Consider the following 20,982-nt stretch of genomic DNA (forward strand, 5'->3'; position numbering starts at 1 on the left):
AATAAACCTAAAGTTGACGAGTTGTAAAAATACAGAATGTTTTTAATGCATTTACATTTAATAATTTATCAGATGTTTTCCAAGGTGACTTGAAAGGTGATTATACTTGTTATCAATATTAGCAGTGCCGCAATACTACAGACCACAAAATTATGGGCTATGTAATACACTGTTAAAAAGACCAGCACTGCTGGTCACCAGCATATGTTGTGTTTTGTCCCCACCAGACTTCTTAAAGGTATAGCTCACCCAAAAATGGGTCATTTACTCACCCTCATGCCCTCCCAAATGTGTATGACTTTCTTTCTTCTGCAGAACACAAATTACTATTTTTAGAAGACTATCTCAACTCTGTAGGTCCATACAATGCAAGTGAATGGTGGGCAGAACTCTGAAGGTCCAAAACGCATATAATGGAATCATAAAAGTAATCCATTTGACTCCAGTGGTTTAATCCATGTCTTCTGAAGCGAAAATGTAATTATTTTTTCACTTTAAATCTTGACACCAGTCTCCTTGGCGATCGTGATTTCAATCTCGATTACACTTCCCATAATGCCATCTTGCGCTCTGCACATGTGTCAAGCACTACGAAGTGTAATCAAGCTTGAAATCATAATCGTGCCTAGAGACTGCAATGGCAAGATGTACAGTGAAAAAGGAGTTATATTTTGGTCTGTTCTCACTCAAAATTGATTGGATTGCTTCTGAAGACATGGATTAAACCACTTTTATGATGCCTTTATGTGAAATTTGGACCTTCAGAGCATTGTATGGATCTATAGAGCTGAACAATTCTTCTAAAATACTTAATTTGTGTTCTGCAGAAGAAAAAAAAAATCATACACATCTGGGATGGCATAAGGATGAGTAAAGGATGAGGGAATTTTCATTTTTGGGTGAAATAATATATCAGAAAATTGGGTTGCATTTTATTTTACAGTGCTGTTCTACATTTCCGTACTATATAATTACAACAACTACAGGAATTACTTAGGTACTTACCCTTAACCTAACCCCAACCATAACCTAAACCCATATTAAGTATATGTAGTTACCTTATTGTGACAAGGAGGAGGGCGTGGCCGGGCCGTAATAGAGCATAGCCGGCGCTGAATCCAGCTCCGGCCATGGTCCATCACCCTAACACCCATGGCAAAACAAAACAAAGACTAACAAAAGCGTTACAGTAACGTAGATGTGTATGTATGTCTTTATCAGAGCCTTAAGAAGGGAATGCGAATCTTCTGCTGAAGAGAGCCACTGATACTAACTCTCCGGTTGAGCAGGTAGAAACGAGTGGTGATTAATAGAGTCCAGGGTCAACGAGACAGAGATGGAGAGTCTGGGACAGTCGAATGGGGATCCATAGAGGAAATCAATTTTTAATTTGGCTGTCAGGATAGTAAAGCTGAAACTTCAACAGTATAGACATGACATAAATTATGGGGCATGCTCGAAGGAGTGTGAATGGACAAGAAAGAGAAGGAGAGGGAAAAGGACAGATAAGGAAGAGGTAAAAAAGGACAGACACTCGTGAAATACAAAGAACATCAATGGAGGTTGGTCCAACTGGAGAAACTTCGCCAAAACCTAATAGAATGTCAGTAATGTTTTAGAGAGCTAAATAGAGTTCTGTACACACATTTCAGTTATAAACAAGAATGATACATTCTTTGTTAAACCAAACTGACTCCTTTAGATTTTCAGGACTCGCATCTGAATTTTGAGAGTGAATTCAGTAAACCACACTGAATGGAAACGCACTGGACTACTACAGTAGTATAAAGTGTGATAGACACCCTGTACATAGCCTTTATGGAGGTCTGAACCAACTTGCCAAATTTGCTTCCACAAGAAACAAAATTAAGAACAAAACATTCACAATGGTTGTTAATTGCACTTACATCTTTAAGGCAGCCCATGAAGTTGTTGCTCACTGGGGAGCCAGGCAGATCTGCAGTGTTTGGACTGCCACCCACGTAGAAGAAATCATCAGAGCCCAGCATGGTGTAGTCCTCCTGAGTGTAGCCTGTGGTAGTCAACAGCCCATCCACTGATATTGTTACCTGTATGAATAAAGGCCAAGGATGGTTGGATAGAACAATAGAAAGAGAGGGGAAAAAACGCAGAGAGAATGTGGGAAATCTTTTGATTAAATAACAGCTGAATTCAGTCTCCTTTTTGGACTCAACAAATTCCTTTAATAGCCCTTTTCCACTGAAATGGTGCTGGTGCTGGAGTCGGAGCTCAGCTGGGGGATCAGCAAACCTCTCTCATAACTTGGCCTCAAATAAACATTGTGTACTACGGTCTTATTTATAAGTCTTACAAGTTTTGAAAATATATTTGAACATGTTTTAAACCAAATTGTTTTAGCTCAGGGTATGTATCACATATAAAAAGTTGCTTATGTTGCAACCGTTAAGTTATAACAGATAAAATTCACAGCAGTCAATTCACATATTTGATACTTGTAAATAACATTGTATTGGAATAATAATATTATTTTAGGATGACAAGGAAAAGAAAGTTGCTAGAGTTTATGAATTTTGAAAACATATTTAACATCCCAAACAATTTTATTCAGCATTTTCATGCCATCACAAACTTCAACTTCCGGCACTTTCATGTCCCAGGGGTTTATTTGTATTAAAATGTTATATGAAGGTCTCATTAAAACAAAATTTTCACCAGGCCTTCATCATTCATTTTTGGTACTTTTCAAATGTCTTTTATGTGTATAGATTTTGTTGTTTTAGCCTTGTCTCAGACCCAGACTTTCAATTTAAACTATTATTGAACTTAATAAAAATACAAATTATTACACATTTAAAACTGATCATTTGAATAAAGACTGAAACAAACATAAACCATTTCAATATTTATTGTGTGGAAATTATTTCTATCGGTAAAATAAATAAATAAATAAATAAATGAAATAAAATACTGTCCAACACCAAACAAGTTGCCCTGAATATATTTTATTTTTCAATTGTTGGTGTACTTGAAATGAAATATAAGGGAGTTGATGTTTGAAGAAAACAAAAGAAAATTCAAGTTAAATATCACTTGTAAACAAAATATTTTAATTGGGCATTTTCAATCAAACTGTGCTTTTCACAAAAGTATTAACTGATTATGTATTTAGGACACACAAAATGTTTGTTAAGAAATTAGACTTATCAAGACAAAATAATCAACCTTCTAGTGTAATTTCCCTCTCCATCTTTTCTACTGAACACAATAGAATTCGAGATGTGGTGTAAATGACATTTTAGTGGAAATTTTCTTGACTTTCAGAAAAAAATTTGACATAAATCTCCTGTGATGCATGTACATATACTATTGGACACTATTACACAATTAAATAAACTAGTGTGTGAAACTGTAATGTGAAAATATTTGAACAATTATTTACTTTCTAAAAGTCCACAGTGCTAAAAGTTGAAGAAACACCAATATCATGAAGTTAAAAAAATACAAAATAAAAAATTCATAGCAATCAATTAACATATAATGCCTTTGTCATTAGCCAATTTTTCTGGCCTGGAACATGCAGAAAGGTTCCAGATCAGGCACCAACTCCTGCACTGGCACCCTGTCTGTGGAAAAGAGGTGTAAGAGTCTCAACTCAAGTGTGAACCTGGTGTTTTTCAAGTGAGGGAATCCTCTGGTTCTGTAGGCGTACGTTGGCGAAGGGTAACCCATTTTTATGTATGCTATTGCTGCTTTCTAAACGAGAGAATGCTCTTTTCATATGTGCTTGACTGTGCACTAGTCAGTGTTGGAGAGGAGAGACAGGAGGGGAAGGTGTATGGCTTCAGGAACTGGGAGGTATTACTATATGTTGTTAAATGGATTAGCAGGTGATGTTAAAGGTGTAGTATTAGTATAAAGGGGAATGGGGATTCAGACACAAAAATGGTTGTTAGTATAACAGAGGTTACATTTAACTATGTAAGTGGTCAGTTCTGACAAATTACTGGATTCATTGTACATATTCTCTGAGAGATGTCTTGAAAAGAATTACTTTGGAGTTGTTGAGGTAGCGATAGATTTTAGTTTTATTAATCCACAAGCCATGCATGATGGTTAAGAATCATGGGCAACAATTTCAGGATGCAACGTGGGAGCCAGCAAGGCAGATTTATTATGAAGTCACAATGAAACCATTCTCACTTTAATGCATCTATAGCAATGCCAATATATTTGTATACCATTATGTATGCAATACACTCTGTGCCAAAGTCTACTCTCATTTGCAATATTTGAAAATGTTGAAGTGTGTAAACCTTGGCAGACATTGAAAACAGGTGGTTTTCTTATGGTCTTAATAGGTAGTCTGCTTGAGGTGTTTCCATGCCGACAGACAGCAAGAATTTAGATTCCATCTCTAACACGGTGAACTATTCCTTGTACATTTTTATTACTGTTGACAAGAAGGCAAATCTAAAGAAAACACTAAATATTTGCTGAAAATTATACATGGCTTGCATTGTCCTGAAACTGAAACCCATTGTGGTGTACCAACCTTAACGAGAGAGACAGAGCAGAGAAAGCAAGACATGGACAGAAAAAAAAAAAAAAAAAACTGTGTACAGCACCACAAACAACAACAAAAATAGTCAGCCACTCATGCAGTGCCAGCAAATTAGGCAGGTGCATGATGGTAATATGAAAAAACACAGAATCCAATCCACACATTCAGTGATACAGTAGTCTATATGCAAAACAACAATCCTGCGCATGCTGGCTAAAAAGTGGCACACCCCATCGGCTACTTCATTCATCAAGAAATGTATGGCAAAAATCAATAAAACAACAATAAAGCATGAATAAAACAAGATGTACTGAAGCGAGTTGTGTGTTTTGCCATAGGAAGAGAAGGGTAAGGGGAGGTCAGTCTTTTCTCTGTTCCCCAGACAGAGGGATAATAATGGCTGTATGGCAGCCGGTATGAGGCAGAAATCATTTTTATCCAATTCTGTCATTTTCCCTTTTCAATTTATATAAACACTGAGCATTTTTGCTCAAGCAGAACACCTCCATTTGTCTGCCCAAGGTCATTGTTTTCAAGTTCAGAGTGCGAGTTAGAAAGAACATGCAATAGCATGTCAGATGAAAAAACAACACTTCTAGCATTTAAAACATGTTAACATCTGTACAAATATATATATATATATATATGTATTACAGGCATTTTTTTTTTGTACGTAAAGTGTTTCAAATGAATGTTGCTGCACCTGTTCTTCTTTGCCCTTCTCTCCAGTTGTTCTTAATTAATTTGGCAGATATGAATACAATGCTTGGGAACATTGCATATAAGGAGTGTTTCCAAGCAAATCTGGAATTATTAAATGCTACATCACACAGAGCACTGAAAGCTCCACATGAATTACAGCAACATTTAATAAAAGCCAACATCAAAGGGAATGAATGAGAGAAAATTATGCGGGTGGACAGAAACGCTGCATAAGAGCTGTAGTCAAACGTTGGTTGTTGATTTGTTTCTTTTTGGAGAAATTATTAAATGCTTTGCAAAAGTTTCCTGTGTGCAACTTTACTTTGACTGACACTGGGTAGATCTACAGATGCAGTTTTATGCATTTCTCCCCTTCTCTGTAATTCATTTGTTATTACATATATATTAATGTATAATATAATTTTATGTTTATCTGTGTATTCGTTTAAAAACTGCCTGATCACGAGAAATTCACTGAATATGTCTAATTTCATTCAATGAATATGGTTTTGCTAACTTGTGCAAGACATATTTTAGCATTTTTACTACTTTTACATTCAACAAAACAATGTAATGTTGTCAGTATAGATTCTGTCTGAGAAAATTAATCCCTATTGACCCCAGTGTCGGACACAGTGCAGACCAGACTGAAGCTTATAGCATCCTTTATGCCCACTCTAAAAACTTTCAGCCAAATGTGATGTGTTACTGATAATGGAACACTCAAACAATAAAAATCATTCTAGTAACTTAAAATTTAGAATGTAGGTGGGGGATTGTGAATGGTATAAAAAAAAAAAAAAAAAAAAAAAATGCCAAAAAAGAACTTTTGCATGGCATCTTGGGACTGATGCCATTTTGAAATTTTCTTTTGTCATTTCTGCACAGTAAAAGCAAAAAGTGAGAAAAAGAAAGGGCCAAACCAAACTAGACAATTAGAATGTGATATCTACCATATAATGCAGTTTGTTTACCGTAGGGAGTCCAACCCCTGCGCGCTTCAAAAAAAAAAAAAAAAAAAAAACAAGGGAGGGAGAGTAAAATTACATATCATAAACTCCACAGAAGCTTAAATTATTTACTAACAATTTTAAACAAAATTAACCATACCACAGAATGATAGTTCATTTTTTAATGAACTAATTTCTCCGCCCTCCATTAGAACATATCTTCCCAGGAAGAATGGAAAAAAATAGCTGTTAAATTATGTTGAAAGGTTTATACATAATCTTTTTGGACACTGTCAACGGCAAACAGATGGCCCACATTCCATGGAGGTTTTTATGTTAGTATTTGAGGGGTAAAAACAGAAGATAAACAATGACAATTCCACTTAGAGGCTTTAGTGTTAGTCAAAGACAGAAAGAGAGTGAGAGTTGAACTAATCTGTCAAACAAGATGGTAGAGGGAGTGTTGGAGGGTTTTGAAGGAGGGGGTTGCAGAGGTAGAGCAGCATTAGAGTAAAGAATGACAGCAGCAGTAGCGACTCAATTGCTACTTAAGGGTAAATGAATGACATAAAAACAAAAAATGTCATCACCCGTTATTCGGTCCTTTATGCCTGCTTGGCGTTAGTGAGCTCGGCACAATGCTGAAGTGTAATAATTTGTTGTGGCAGAAAATTACCGTTCATTCGTTACTATATACGAGGTGTGCCCCCGGCTCCGAGAGCAGCGCTCCAGCTAAAGGTTATGGCAGTCAAATAGAGAAATAATCAGCACAGGCAGAAACAGACAGGCACATTTGCTGTCTTTACAGTGCACCCTATCATATAATCATTCTCTAGCAATATCGGATTGAAAACAATCAAGATAATGACACATAAAATATCAGCCTTGGCTGTGAACGCTGCCATTTTAAAAGCTGTGATAGAGAGCCGTTTTTTTCTTTTTTTTTCTTAGGTTAAATGATTAATAAACATTCCCCCTCTCCAGGAGATGGAAGGCTTGCTAAATTTGAATAGATTTTTTTTGGCCAGCGTAATTGGAGCATATTCACTGTTGTGGAGTTAATCACTAAGACAAAACAGAGCGGCAGAGCCTGAACATGAATGATGTCGCCAAATCAAAACACTCATCTTCAACGGGGACTCGTACACACACTCACACAAACGCGAGCAACAACTGGAAGGTAATTGTCACCGCTGTCTATGATAGAATGAGCCTGTTGTTGAACGATACTTCAGTGCTGGAGAGAGGAAGATTCCTTAAAGCCCTCTTATGGTCCAGCAAGTTAAATATTTTGCACTCCCTATATTGCTGAAATAAACAAATCTATGTGCTTATTAATCTTATGAGTGTACAAGAGAAATCTATTTTGCAATCAGGGTTACATATCACCTTCTTCAGTCTCCGAGTACTAACACAATCAGGTGGACAAGCTCCAAAACAACAGCCTGTTCTCTGGGTACACTAAAGCACCTGTGAGACCATCTGATTCCAATTAAATCAGGGGCTCATGCAGTCCATCTTTATCACAAACAGTACAGTCTAAAACTGTTGACATAACCGTTTGGTTTAGACTAGACTAGACAGACTAGAGCCAAGTGGAGAACCATAGTTATTATTAGAAATTTCATAGATGTAAAAGTAGCTAAAGCTTTACTTAGAGCTTCTGTAAGCATTTTTTTTAAATACCATGCACAAAATGTCCTTATTAACTGACAGATATCACTGAAATAGGTGTCCTGAAAAATCACACTTGTCTAGACAGCCCCAGGCTCTAAAAAATTTTTTTTGACCTTGGTTAGGGCTGCACAATTAATCAAAAAAAGAATCATGATTACAATTACGGCTGCTGCAATTAACTAATTGTGAAAAGTGTCAATTACAGCATTCCATTTTGATCTACTCTCGTTGAATGAAAATTTTGTATTTACATGTTTTTTTTGTTTTTTTTCAGTTGTTGAGCATTGTAACCAATCGCATATACAGTGTTTCCCATTAACTACCTAGACTGTGGCAAACTGAAAATAGTTTTACACTTCTCATGATAACATAAAAGATCTCTAACGTTGTGTTTTGCGCCGTTGCTTCGACAAAGCATCTCTCACTCCCAGTCAGTCAGCTGTACACGCGCATGCTCACCTGCACTGGAACCACCTGGCTGCATCCGAGGCATCGTTTGAGTTTACAGTATCATTATGGTATCCACTACAGTTATCCACTAGTCCAAACACAATTGTATCATTATTAGTGTACGACAGCAAACAGATAATGTTAAAGCAGTTTTGATTGAAAATTAACGTTAACCTAATGTTAGCTAACGACATTAGCTGACAGTCTCCTCACTTATGTCGACTGACATATCCGGCTGCTTGTCGTGAAATTTTTTTTTATAACAAGTGTTGTTATATCTAGCTAGCTACCGTAAGCCAATTATCTAATGTTATCGCTATTACCAGCGGCTCTGACAACGTAACTATTTTCAGCATCTGAGGAGCAAGTTGGCTCATCATGTAACGTTAGGCTATTTGTAATGTTAACTTATCAAGTTGAAGTAACGCTACTGTTTTAACTCCGTCTTGTTTACCATGCTTTGTGGGTGTGACTTTTTTGCCGTGTCATCCCCATTCATATCTATAAAACCAATGTGTTTATGATTAAATTACTACTAGAGCACAACATTTTTACAAGAGCACAAAGTTCTTCATAGATCTAGCATCTTAATTGTGCTCTCAGAGTGCACCAGACTGATGCATTTAACTTTCAAATGTACAAAATTTTCTTAAGGGTAACATGCCCCCCGGACACCACAGTCTCACAAAATCCTGTGGGAAACACTGAGACATGTTCGTTGAGTACTTAAGCCTATCAGTAATGGTGCAACAAAACTAGGATGCTCCCATTATAATATAATGACATAACAGCGCTAATTAAAAAGTTCTTAGATTGTTTGTGGAGGAGGAGGTGTAGCTTACATAAAAATATGGACTGCATTTTGCTCCACACAAAAAAAAGGAATTCAATGTAAATTCTATTAATCAAAATTAATATTCGTGAATACAATATCAAGGGAAATAATCAACAATTATGATTTTTGTCATAATCGTGCAGCCCTAACCACGGTCATCGCCATGTGTTTGCCTATAAGAAAATTTGAAGGTGGCCCTCTGCCAGTGGCATGAATTTGAGCCGGAATGACCTGTTTGTCCATAAAATGGTAGACAGAGAGGGGACTGTACAGCATCACTCCACTACTGTAATCCAGCCACCTGAATCATCTCTTTAACATGTCTAAAGTCCACTTGACTAACCACGCATGTGGATATATGCCAGGTTATAGTGCTCTTCTCCATTTGATCATTATTGATGCATTTGTGCATTCATTCTGTACACTAACACAAGTTAACAATAAATAACATGTCATACTCTACTATCAAAACACAAGGCAGTATCCAAAAATCAAAAAGTCCTTGATTGAGCTGCGAAATGCGCAAAGGTGAACGTTACCTGACGCAGGTTGCGGGACACGCGTACCACGTGCCAGGCATTGTCATTGAACTTGCCGTCAGATGGTTCCACCAGAGCCTCGAAAGCGCCTGAGCCCAGGTTGATGACCAGGCACACGGCTCCGCTCTTCAGAGACAAGTTGACGTAGTCGGCAGACTTGCCGGTGTGGAGCAGGAGGCCGTTTCGCTGCAGCGTTCGGAAAGACAGGGTGATCTCGTCTGTGCTGCTCTGGATGGGCTTCTGGGACAGGTCGTAGCTGAAGAACTCGTTACCCTTGAACGTGGCCACTGAATCCACTTGGCCTTGATGAGAGGAGATAGAGAGAAGGTGAGGAAAGGTCATTAGAGCAGGTATGAATGTGGGCCAGGGGTATGTTCATGGCAGTAGCTGAGAACTGAAATAGTAGACTATGATAAAGTGATACCCCCACTAGTGTTTTACAGACTCCCAAAGAACCAAGCGGGCATTTTATAATGTTCCCCCACTTTTGACCAATGAATTTCTATGACTTTTCCTGTCTGTCATGATTCCTGCAAAAAAGATTTTTAAAAATCAGTTTATAGAGATACAACAGCCATAGGACAATTTTTAGCAAATAAAGTAGACAAACTATTAGAGCCAAACATAACAAGATTTTTTTTAATTTATTTTTTTTATTATTATTAACTTAAGAAATTTCAATGACTGGAAATCACAATTTTAAAATTCCCTGATATTTACAGGTTTTTACATGACCATGGGAAAACAGAAATCAACAAATGGGAAAGCACGTAAAATGCACACAAATGTTTCATGTTGTACAACAACAACAACAACAAAAAAGGTTTAGGCAAAACTTAAGCCTTGATGTGATTTTGGCTAATGAGAGGTTTAAGGCCACTGGCTCAAACAGAGCATAAACAAACCATAAATTAACAGTACAAGACAGCTGCCAGCACAAATCATTGTACATGTCTTCAATATGAGATATGACATGAAAACTCAAATTATATTTCACTACCCTGTGGTTTTTGTTTCAAAGACAGTCGTGCATGCTTTTACTCATTCTTAACGTAGACGTGTGCCGAGGTGAATGATGTCACATACGCAAATTATCTCCCCAACCACCAATCACATCAACTAATCGTGAAGGTCATTTATGTATATAAATGTCTTGATTAATACAGAGTATAGCAATACTTTTTCTCACAATATTGCATCTATACTTTCAATCCCTGTATCAATATTTTCTCTCTCTCAACCAAATTCAAAATATGATATTGTGATGTGTCGCAATACATTAAATTGTGACAAGTATTAGTATCAGGAGATGCTTGGTAATACCCAGCCCTATACATTTCCTTAAGAGTATTTCATCAGATTAGCTTTGCGATCCCTCCTTGTGTTGTAACTCGTGAGTATCAGATCGTTAGGACACATATGTTTTAATAGCATCTCTGATTTAAACTTCAGTAGCAACATTTGTTATTCTGTTATTTATAAGCAATTTATTTCTGAGATTCAGTTCAAACTGTCCATTTTAACAAATAATTAACCATTTTGATTCATAGCGTGGAACTTTTAACTTTAAAGGCACTTTAACTTTTAAATACACCAGGGACTCTTATTTTGAAATGTTTGCGCTTCACTGATTCCAGCTGCTCATTCAAAAAATAAGGGGTATAAAATGTGCACTCACACAATAATCTAGAATGTGTTGCAATATAAACAATTAAAAGTAAACATTGTCATACTTCATCAACACTATATCATCATCAACAGTTGATCTTTAGTGATCACTTGTCATAAGTTTACGATATGGCTTAATGATTGCGAACTGCTCTGCAATAGCTGATAACACTCACAAGCCCACACGTGCTTAGAGAAAATACAATAGTGCTGCGTTTTCACTTCGAAGGACGCAGCGCATGCATTTATTTAATTCAATCGGATTCTTTTGAAGTTTGATAATCACATTAGGTCATATCACGATTCCTGTCTTTCCACCCCAAATTTAAGAACTCTTTAAATAACCATTAAGACTTTTGTTGTATCTTTTAAGATATTTAAGACTTTTTGTGATCTTAAATTTTGGAAAACTGAATTTAAGACATTTTAAGACTTTTTAAGGATCCGCAGGAACCCTGGAGCTTCATAAATAGAGATATTGAATATCTCCAAAAGCCAGAAAAATATAAAGACATACACTATATTGCCAAAAGTATTTGCTCACCCATCCAAATAACTGAATTCAGGTGTTCCAATCACTTCCATGGCCACAGGTGTATAAAATGAAGCACCTAGGCATGCAGACTGCTTCTACAAACATTTGTGAAAGAATGGGCCGCTCTCAGGAGCTCAGTGAATTCCAGCGTGGTACTGTGATAGGATGCCACCTGTGCAACAAGTCCAGTCGTGAAATTTCCTCGCTACTAAATATTCCACAGTCAACTGTCAGTGGTATTATAACAAAGTGGAAGCGATTGGGAATGACAGCAACTCAGCCACGAAGTGGTAGGCCACGTAAAATGACAGAGCGGGGTCAGCGGATGCTGAGGCGCATAGTGCGCAGAGGTCGCCAACTTTCTGCAGAGTCAATCGCTACAGACCTCCAAAGTTCATGTGGCCTTCAGATTAGCTCAAGAACAGTGCGTAGAGAGCTTCATGGAATGGGTTTCCATGGCCGAGCAGCTGCATCCAAGCCATACATCACCAAGTGCAATGCAAAGCGTCGGATGCAGTGGTGTAAAGCACGCTGCCACTAGACTCTAGAGCAGTGGAGACGCGTTCTCTGGAGTGACGAATCACTCTTCTCCATCTGGCAATCTGATGGACGAGTCTGGGTTTGGCAGTTGCCAGGAGAACGGTACTTGTCTGACTGCATTGTGCCAACTGTGAAGTTTGGTGGAGGGGGGATTATGGTGTGGGGTTGTTTTTCAGGAGCTGGGCTTGGCCCCTTAGTTCCAGTGAAAGGAACTCTGAATGCTTCAGCATACCAAGAGATTTTGGACAATTCCATGCTCCCAACTTTGTGGGAACAGTTTGGGGATGGCCCCTTCCTGTTCCAACATGACTGCGCACCAGTGCACAAAGCAAGGTCCATAAAGACATGGATGAGCGAGTTTGGTGTGGAAGAACTTGACTGGCCTGCGCAGAGTCCTGACCTCAACCCGATAGAGCACATTTGGGATGAATTAGAGCGAAGACTGCAAGCCAGGCCTTCTCGTCCAACATCAGTGTCTGACCTTACAAATGCGCTTCTGGAAGAATGGTCAAAAATTCCCATAAACACACTCCTAAACCTTGTGGAAAGCCTTCCCAGAAGAGTTGAAGCTGTTATAGCTGCAAAGGGTGGGCCAACGTCATATTAAACCCTATGGATTAAGAATGGGATGTCACTTAAGTTCATATGCGTCTAAAGGCAGATGAGCGAATACGTTTGGCAATATAGTGTATGTCTTTAGCTATATCTCCCAGCACTACCAACCATTTCAAACAACCATGTTTCACAGTACTGTGACAAAGTGATATTCACCCTGATCAGCTGCTAAAAATAGTTTGAAATATTCTATTTCAGGTTTACCCAGCAGAGCATAACATTCATTTGAAGACTAGTGATATTTCATCAAGCAGGAAGGCTCAGACCATCAGTTAGGAAAGAAACAATTGGGTACAAAACAACCAGATATCTTCAGCATGGAAATGTGACCTTGCAAAATTACAGAGGCAGAATCGTATTGCAGTACTACTTGGTTCAGTGGAGAATAAACAGCGAGAGAATGTTCCACAACAGCCAGACCTCCCAAGTAGCGAGGAACGCTTTCAGAGATGACAGAAATGAAACCCCTGCTGAGCTCTGCGTGTTTAAGGTTTTTTTTAATTTTTTTATAATTATTTCTCACAGACTACAGTGTGACGTAAATAGAACATGACCCACAAAACACTGGGCTATGACTAAGTATAAGGTAATGCTTCTAAAAATAAATCAACATGACATGATGGGGCCTGACAAAATCAGAGTAGCTTTAAACTTTAAACAAATGTGCAGACTGAAAGTGCTTTAGATGTTAGGTTGTTACTGTTAAAGAGCAACAAATGTTCTCAAATAGTGAAAACTAATGTGACACAATGTTCCAGAGTGAAACTGAATATACAGTACAGCCGGACTTGATTTTAGTCATCAGGATTGAATCAGGAAAAGGTGAAATCATGCTATAATATAGTGGTTAAGCTGTATTATTAGTAGGAATGTCATAAAATATCAATACATGGAGTTTTGATGGGTACATTATTTTCTCAATAAATATTTGAGGTATTGTTATATTAAAATTAGCTGACATTTAAATTAGGAGCCTAATTTGTGTGCTTTCCAACTCAAAGTCAGTTGACCTTCCTTTGCATGTAGTCTGGCATAATAGCTTTGGGAGACCATGAGGGGTGATATAACATTTAATGCCACTCAAACTTTACTAACATTGTGTTGAGAAATATTTATGAATATTTTGAATACGCAGCTACAGAAGGCAGAGGGCATCGCTCTTACTACCGACTCCTGGACCTCACGAGCTACCGACGAATTCTGGTAAACCCTTGCAGTAGATTCAAGGGTCCGATATAGCAACAAGTGGCCTATTTGTATCTTAAAAAAAATAAAATAAAAAGAGACACAGATCGATAATCATCAGAAAAAAATGTTCTATTGATGAAAAAGTAATCGATCCAAAGCCTAATTGTTAGTTAATATTTGTCCTTAATCTCACTCTCTTGGCTACATAGTCACAGAAGAAATGTTGATTTAGAGACAGAGGAAGTTATTTATATTTTGAAGAAATATAAATGACACAAACTGATTACAAATTCATATTTTTGTTTTTCTTTAGAATAACACGGACTAATGAATCCTGCACAATAACAGTGGGGACATAAGGTAAAAATGGTCCATTTTGATTTTATTTTGTCTGTAAGTAGACAGTAAAATTGGCAAGGAGATAATTTGTCTTATGCTGGTGTTTTCAATGAATATTTAAAATATATATATTTTACCAAAGAGCGGTAACACTTCAAAAAGGTTCTATACATTAGTTAACGCAATAGCATGATCTATTAAATAATGCATTAATGCATAATAAACTAACATGATTACGAGGGGTGCACCGATCACTTGGACACTGATCTAAAATGCCTTCAAAATTGCCTTCGTCTTAAATCTGTGATCGGCAGATCGTGCCCAGATTCAGGGCAATCTTTTTTTTTTCTTTTTTTTTTTATGTTGTACACTCGAAATCACTCACTGAGTGAATGACCCACTGGAGGATGAGTTATTGGCAAATAATTAAGCATTCGTGAATTTACACTTTCAGACATGTTGTAATTTTAATGAATATGCCAAAATGTTTATGAATTAAGTGTATGAATATTAAGGTGCCCATTTTCAAGAGTCTTTGTGGTAGTAATTCTAACTCGCTGTATAGTTAGATGCTGAGAGGAGAAAGATGCTGCAAACAGATGTAAAAAAAAAATAAAATAAATAAAGATTTACAAGAGTACAAAGAGTACAAATCTGAGAATACGTGATGTAACGTATCACGACAGTCAGCATTTTAAATGTAAGCATTTCACAATTAATGTAAATTGAATGTAATTTTACAGTGTGGGGCATAAGCATACAACTGCAGCATAAAACTTGTAAAAGTGTAGCAAAGGCACTTTAAAAAGAACAATCTGTGATCGGATCAATTGGCCTCAAATTTCCTGATCAGTGTACCCCTAATGATTACTGATAAACAATCAACAAAAACATATTTATATATTAACATAAAACAAAATTAATTAAACACTCTAAAACTGTCCATTGTTAGTTCATGATACCTTATGCATTAAAGGTGCACTCAGTAATTTTTTTCTTTATTTAAAAAATTTTACTCCTAAAAAACTGAATTGCAATTTTGAAACAAATTTATAAAATCATGACCACGCACATGAGATGAAGACTCCAGTCGTATCAGTAGACTTACAAAAGCTGGTTTATTCTACAACCCCAATTCCAAAAAAGTTGAGACAGTGTGAAAAATGGTAATAAAAAAAAAAAGGAGTGATTTGTAAATTATGTTCACCCTTTGCTATATTGAAAGCACCACAACTTCATATAATATGATGTTTTCCCTTGTGAATTTGGACAGTAATTTCAAATCAGATGATTGCAACACACCCCAAAAAAGTTGAGACAGGGGCAGTTTAAGACTAATAACAACTTGAAGAGCTGAAATAACAAGGTGATGTGAAACAGATGTTAAACAGGTGAGGCAATCGTGTAATAATACTGTATACTGTACAAGGAGCCTCCAAAAACAGCCTAGTCCTTCATGAGCAAGGATCATTCAAGACTTTGCCAACAGATGCTTCAAAAAATAATCAAGCACTTTGAGAACAATGTTCCCCAAAGACAAACTGGAAGGATTTGGGGCATTTCACCCTCTACAGTGCACAATATAGTTAAAAGATTCAAGGAATCTGGTCAAATCTCAGTAAAGGGCAAGATGAAAACCACTTCTGAATGAATGTGATCTCTGATCCCTCAGACATCACTGTCTTAAAAAACATCATTCATCTGTAATGCATATCATGAACATGGGCTTGGGATGACTTAAGTAAACCTTTGTTAGTCAACACCATTTGCCGCTGAATCCACAGATGCAAGTTAAGACATTACTATGCAAAGCAGAAGCCCTACATTAACACTGTCCAGAAGTGCTGCCGACTTCTCTGGGCTTGGTCTCATCTTAGATGGAAAGTAGAACAGTGGAACAGTGTTTTTTGGTCCGAAGAGTCCACATTTCAAAAAGTTTTTGAAAAACACAGCCGTCGTGTTATCCGGGCCAAAGAGGAAAATTATCATCCAAGCTGTTATCAGCATCAGGTCCAAAAGCCAGTGTCTGTATGGGCCAGGGGTGTGTCAGTGCCCATGGCATGGGTAACTAATCTGTGAGACCACTATGAATGTAGACAGATATGTACAAATTTTGGAGCAACATATACTGCCATCCAGCACCATCTTTACCAGGGACGTCCCTGCATTTTCCAGCAGGACAACTTCAAACCACATACTGCCTGGATTACAAGTGCATGGCTGTGTGGGCAGAGAGTGTGGGTGCTAGATTGGCCTGACTGCAGTCCTGACCTGTCTCCAATTGAGAATGTGTGGTGCATTATGAAGCACACCATATGGCAATGAAGACCCCGTACAACTGTGCAGCTAAAGACCTACATAATGGATGAATGGGGGAAAATTCAACTTTCTAAACTTAACAAACTTGTGTTTTCAGTGCCCAAATGCTTAATAAGTGTTATTAGAAGAAATGGTGATGTTACACAGTGGAAAACATTTTACTGTCCGAAATTTTTTAAAGCGTGTTGCAATCATCTAATTTGAAATTACTGTACATAAAAAAAAAAATAAAAAAAAAACAATGACATTCACAGGTTAAAACATCATATAATGTTTAGCTGTAGTGCTTTCAATATAGCAAAGGGTGAATATAATTTTCAAATCACTCATTTTTGTTTTTATTAGCATTTTTCATACTGTCCCAACTTTTTCGGAATTGGGGTTGTACATGGAGATAGTCACCTCATGGGGGCTGCCATGTTAGGATCACATGACCAGCTGAATACTACTCGCTTAATCTCATTAATCGCCCTATTATTGGACACTTTTACTCATGGATTCAATTAATCATGGTTTATTGTGAATAGTGAATTTCTACATTGGCATCTGAAATGGAAAACTATTGCATTTAAATGAAACTGCATCCGTTGCACTAGGTGTCAGTGTAAGTCCAAGACAAAATCTTACTGAGTGTACCTTTAACTGATGTTCAAGTGTAGAAACTTATTTTAAAGTGTTACCTAAAAGTCCTAAGAAATGACCTAAATAATTGTTTAGCATTAATCTGACAAGCAATGGGTCTCCAAGTTTTTAATAATTCCTGCTCACATTCACCTCTGTCAGCTTTCAGCATGATCGCACAGGTCGCTTCCGAGAGTTCCAGTACCCTGACATCTATCCCATTATGCCAAGTTACTGAAAAATGGTTTCTCCAATCCAACATGATCACACAGGAAGTCAGCATGTTGTTTTCGAGAGTTCCAGTACCCTAGGATCGGCTACATTATACCGACTCACTGACAAGTGCCATCTCCTATCAGACATTTTTGCATTGACTCCAGCGTGTCTACGTTTCCTTGTGGTGCGACCGGAAGTGTGTTGCGTCAGCAGTGTGGGAGACCTGGGTTTGGATCCCAGGTTGAAAGCAGGAAGTAATCAAGTTTGCATAATCAGTGACAATCATGATTTAAAGGTTGTGTTTTTACACTGATGGTTAAGTTTTGGTTTGGGTTGGAGCGTACAGTTTATAAAACATGCATTCCTCTTCACTGTATTACATCCTGAGCCGCTGGAAACACCTCGCCTCTCAACTCGCTTCTGCACCCCTCCGTGGACACTACACCTGGAAAATGGACACATGTCCAAACACCCAACAACACTTAGTGCTGTGGCCACTGGGGGCAGTGTTTTAAATTTCAGTAAACACTGAAATTAGCTAAAGAAATTAAACCTACTGTTTCCGATTTCACTGTGAGTTCAGTCTGTCCCATCAGACATTTTTACATAGGTTCAAGTGTGGCTTACATTGCATCAGCATCCCATCCCGCATTCAAAAAACAATTAAATCCTCATCACTGTATTATATCCTTTACAGCTAAAAACAACTCGCTTTACAACTTGCTTTTGTTGCCCCTCTGTAAGCATTTCAACTGTAAACTGGAACTTACACATGCCCTTATGTTGAAAAACACTTCCCACTACAGCAGGGGTGGGAATCACAAAGTAACTGTCAATACAATATGATAATGATATCTAGGTCACGATACGATATTATTGTGATTCTTTATTTTTGGTATATCACGATTCAAAACTGCGATATTTTACTTACTGTTTCTCATTCTTCTTCATAAGACTTAAGAGAACTGTTACCAAATCACCAAAATGCATTGTTAAATTGTTACAAAAGTGCATGAAATTAATATGAACAATCTGTTTGTGAACATAAACAATACTGACCCACTTACATAAAAAATGTAAGTCTTTTTTTTTTTTTTTAACATTGTATGTAGACCTGAACTGTGAAATGGATTCTTTAATGGATCTCTTTTGTGTTCACTTTAGTTGTGATATGATATCACGTTACTCAGTCAATTTAAATATTGTAATTTGTAATATATTATTATAGTTGTTATTAATGATGATAATAGTAATAATAATAATAATAATAATAATATAGTTACATTACACTTTGAAACTCCCTGGTTTTTATTTGAGCAAAAAACTGCAGTAAGAACTTTGAATTTCTATCTGTTGGCTAGTTTTGTTTTTTTATTATCTCCCCTTTTCTCCCCAATTCCCAATGTGCTCTAAGTCCTCATGGTGACATAGTGACTCGCCTCAATCCGGGTGGCGGAGGATGAATCTCAGTTGCCTCTGTGTCTGAGACAGTCAATCCACGCATCTTATTATGTGGCTTGTTGAACGCGTTACCGCAGAGACCTAGCGCATGTGGAGGCTCACGCTATTCTCCGCAGCATCCACACACAACTCACCACGCACCCCACCGAGAGTGAGAACCACATTATAGTGACCACGAGGCAGTTAACCCAACGTGACTCTACCCACCCTAGCAACTGAGCCAATTGGTTGCTTAGGAAGCCTGACTGGAGTCATTCGAACTTGCGACTCCAGGTGTGATAGTCAGCGTCTTTACTTGCTGAGCTACCCAGGCCCCCCACGGTAGTTTTAATATGATTCTTAATAGTTGAAATGCTCTTCCAGTGCCGTTCTCAATAGCATGTTTTAAGCGAACTGATCTATCAAGCATCTACATCTATCAAGTATCTCAAATATTGCGAAATATGAGCCATGCTAAATATGTGTGTGTGTGTGTGTGTGTGTGTGTGTGTGTGTGTGTGTGTGTGTGTGTCAACAACCGAGCAGTGCCTATTTTCTAAATCGCTCTGTGCATGAATACTGTATATTTAAATTTTAAACATCCTTTTGCGATTCACAAAACTATTGTATGGCTTCAAGAGACTTTTAATGTAATGCAAGAGTCATATGGACTACTTTCATGGTGCTTTTATGCATCTTTAAAGTCATATTGGAGCTTGATGGTAACGACCATGACAAACAATAACACACAATACCGGAGCACTGGAAAACTTGCTAATAATACGCTTATGACCAGAAGAGCAATGGCTTCACTTCTAGGGATGTGAACTTTCATGTTCAACTATACAATGCCTTTTCTGGATCTTTGAGACCTATTTGGACATGACAATTTGGATATGAATATCACAAACCAAATGTTGCCAAACTCTGGATTTGAACTTTTCCATGTTGTGGGTAACGTCAAAGGTGTTCTGTTCTGTCTCAGCAGTGAAGCAAAATAACTGTGCCATCTAATGGACTGTTTCTGAAGTGACCATAAAATGAATGTTAAAAAAATTAAATATTATAGTTTTTTGGCCTGCCAATATCGATACAATATCATGAGGAAAAAATATTGCAATACTTTCACATATCGATTTTTCCCCCACCTCTATGTTACAGCCATTGGGGGCAGTGCTTCAGTAAGCACTAACCAAGTTTAGCTCAAGAAAAGTCAACCTACTGTTTCCGAATTCACCGTAAGATTAATCTGCAGCTTTTGAATAAATAGAGAAAACTTGGACAAAAAAGCCAGAGAGACACAATCCAATGAGTGAGTATTACTGGCATTCTTCCTAAGGCAAAGCAAGGCAAAAACTAAGAAAAATAATCACTGGAGCTGCCCCTTAATTCAGAACTCATAAAGCTAGCTTTTATTATGCAACAATATCTGGTGTTGCTGATGAGACGTCTAAATCTTCATGTCCAGTCACAAATATCTAACTTCAAAAGAGATCAGAGAAATGAACAGTCTTCACCCGAGACATACAGTGCGCACACTAACTCTGTGTAGGCTAGAATACAATACCATCGTTACCCATAGCCTGATTTATTTATTCAAGGCTCTTTTGTGTCTTTGATTTAACAGGACTGGAGCAATCAGTTCTTTAGGCATCAAGACTTACTGTCATTACAGACTAATGTCCATGTCTCAGATATGAAAACAGTTACACTAAATGAGAGGGGGTGTGAAATCAGAAGCGACAGACTTGGAGAGAATAGAAAGACAACAGGGTTTTAAATTTGAGAGAGAGAAAGGGTGGAAG

At 37.5% G+C, this 20,982-nt stretch overlaps 1 protein-coding gene across 4 annotated transcripts in view; it reads right to left on the bottom strand.

Moving 5' to 3' along the window:
- Positions 1-20,982, bottom strand: part of LOC127431253 (neurexin-2-like) — a 599,363-nt gene that overhangs the window by 332,628 nt on the left and 245,753 nt on the right. For 2 of the 4 annotated variants that reach the window (XM_051681607.1, XM_051681606.1), the window contains exons 5-7: positions 9,697-9,998; positions 6,220-6,243; positions 1,908-2,069 (exon numbers count right to left, since the gene is read on the bottom strand). In XM_051681607.1, coding sequence (XP_051537567.1) covers positions 1,908-2,069; positions 6,220-6,243; positions 9,697-9,998 — 488 coding nt within the window. Of the gene's footprint in view, positions 1-1,907; positions 2,070-6,198; positions 6,244-9,696; positions 9,999-20,982 lie in introns of those variants that run through there. The other 2 variants (XM_051681610.1, XM_051681608.1) reach the window with 2 other exon arrangements.

Source organism: Myxocyprinus asiaticus, chromosome 40 (assembly GCF_019703515.2).
Source record: "Myxocyprinus asiaticus isolate MX2 ecotype Aquarium Trade chromosome 40, UBuf_Myxa_2, whole genome shotgun sequence".
Lineage (NCBI taxonomy): Eukaryota > Metazoa > Chordata > Actinopteri > Cypriniformes > Catostomidae > Myxocyprinus > Myxocyprinus asiaticus.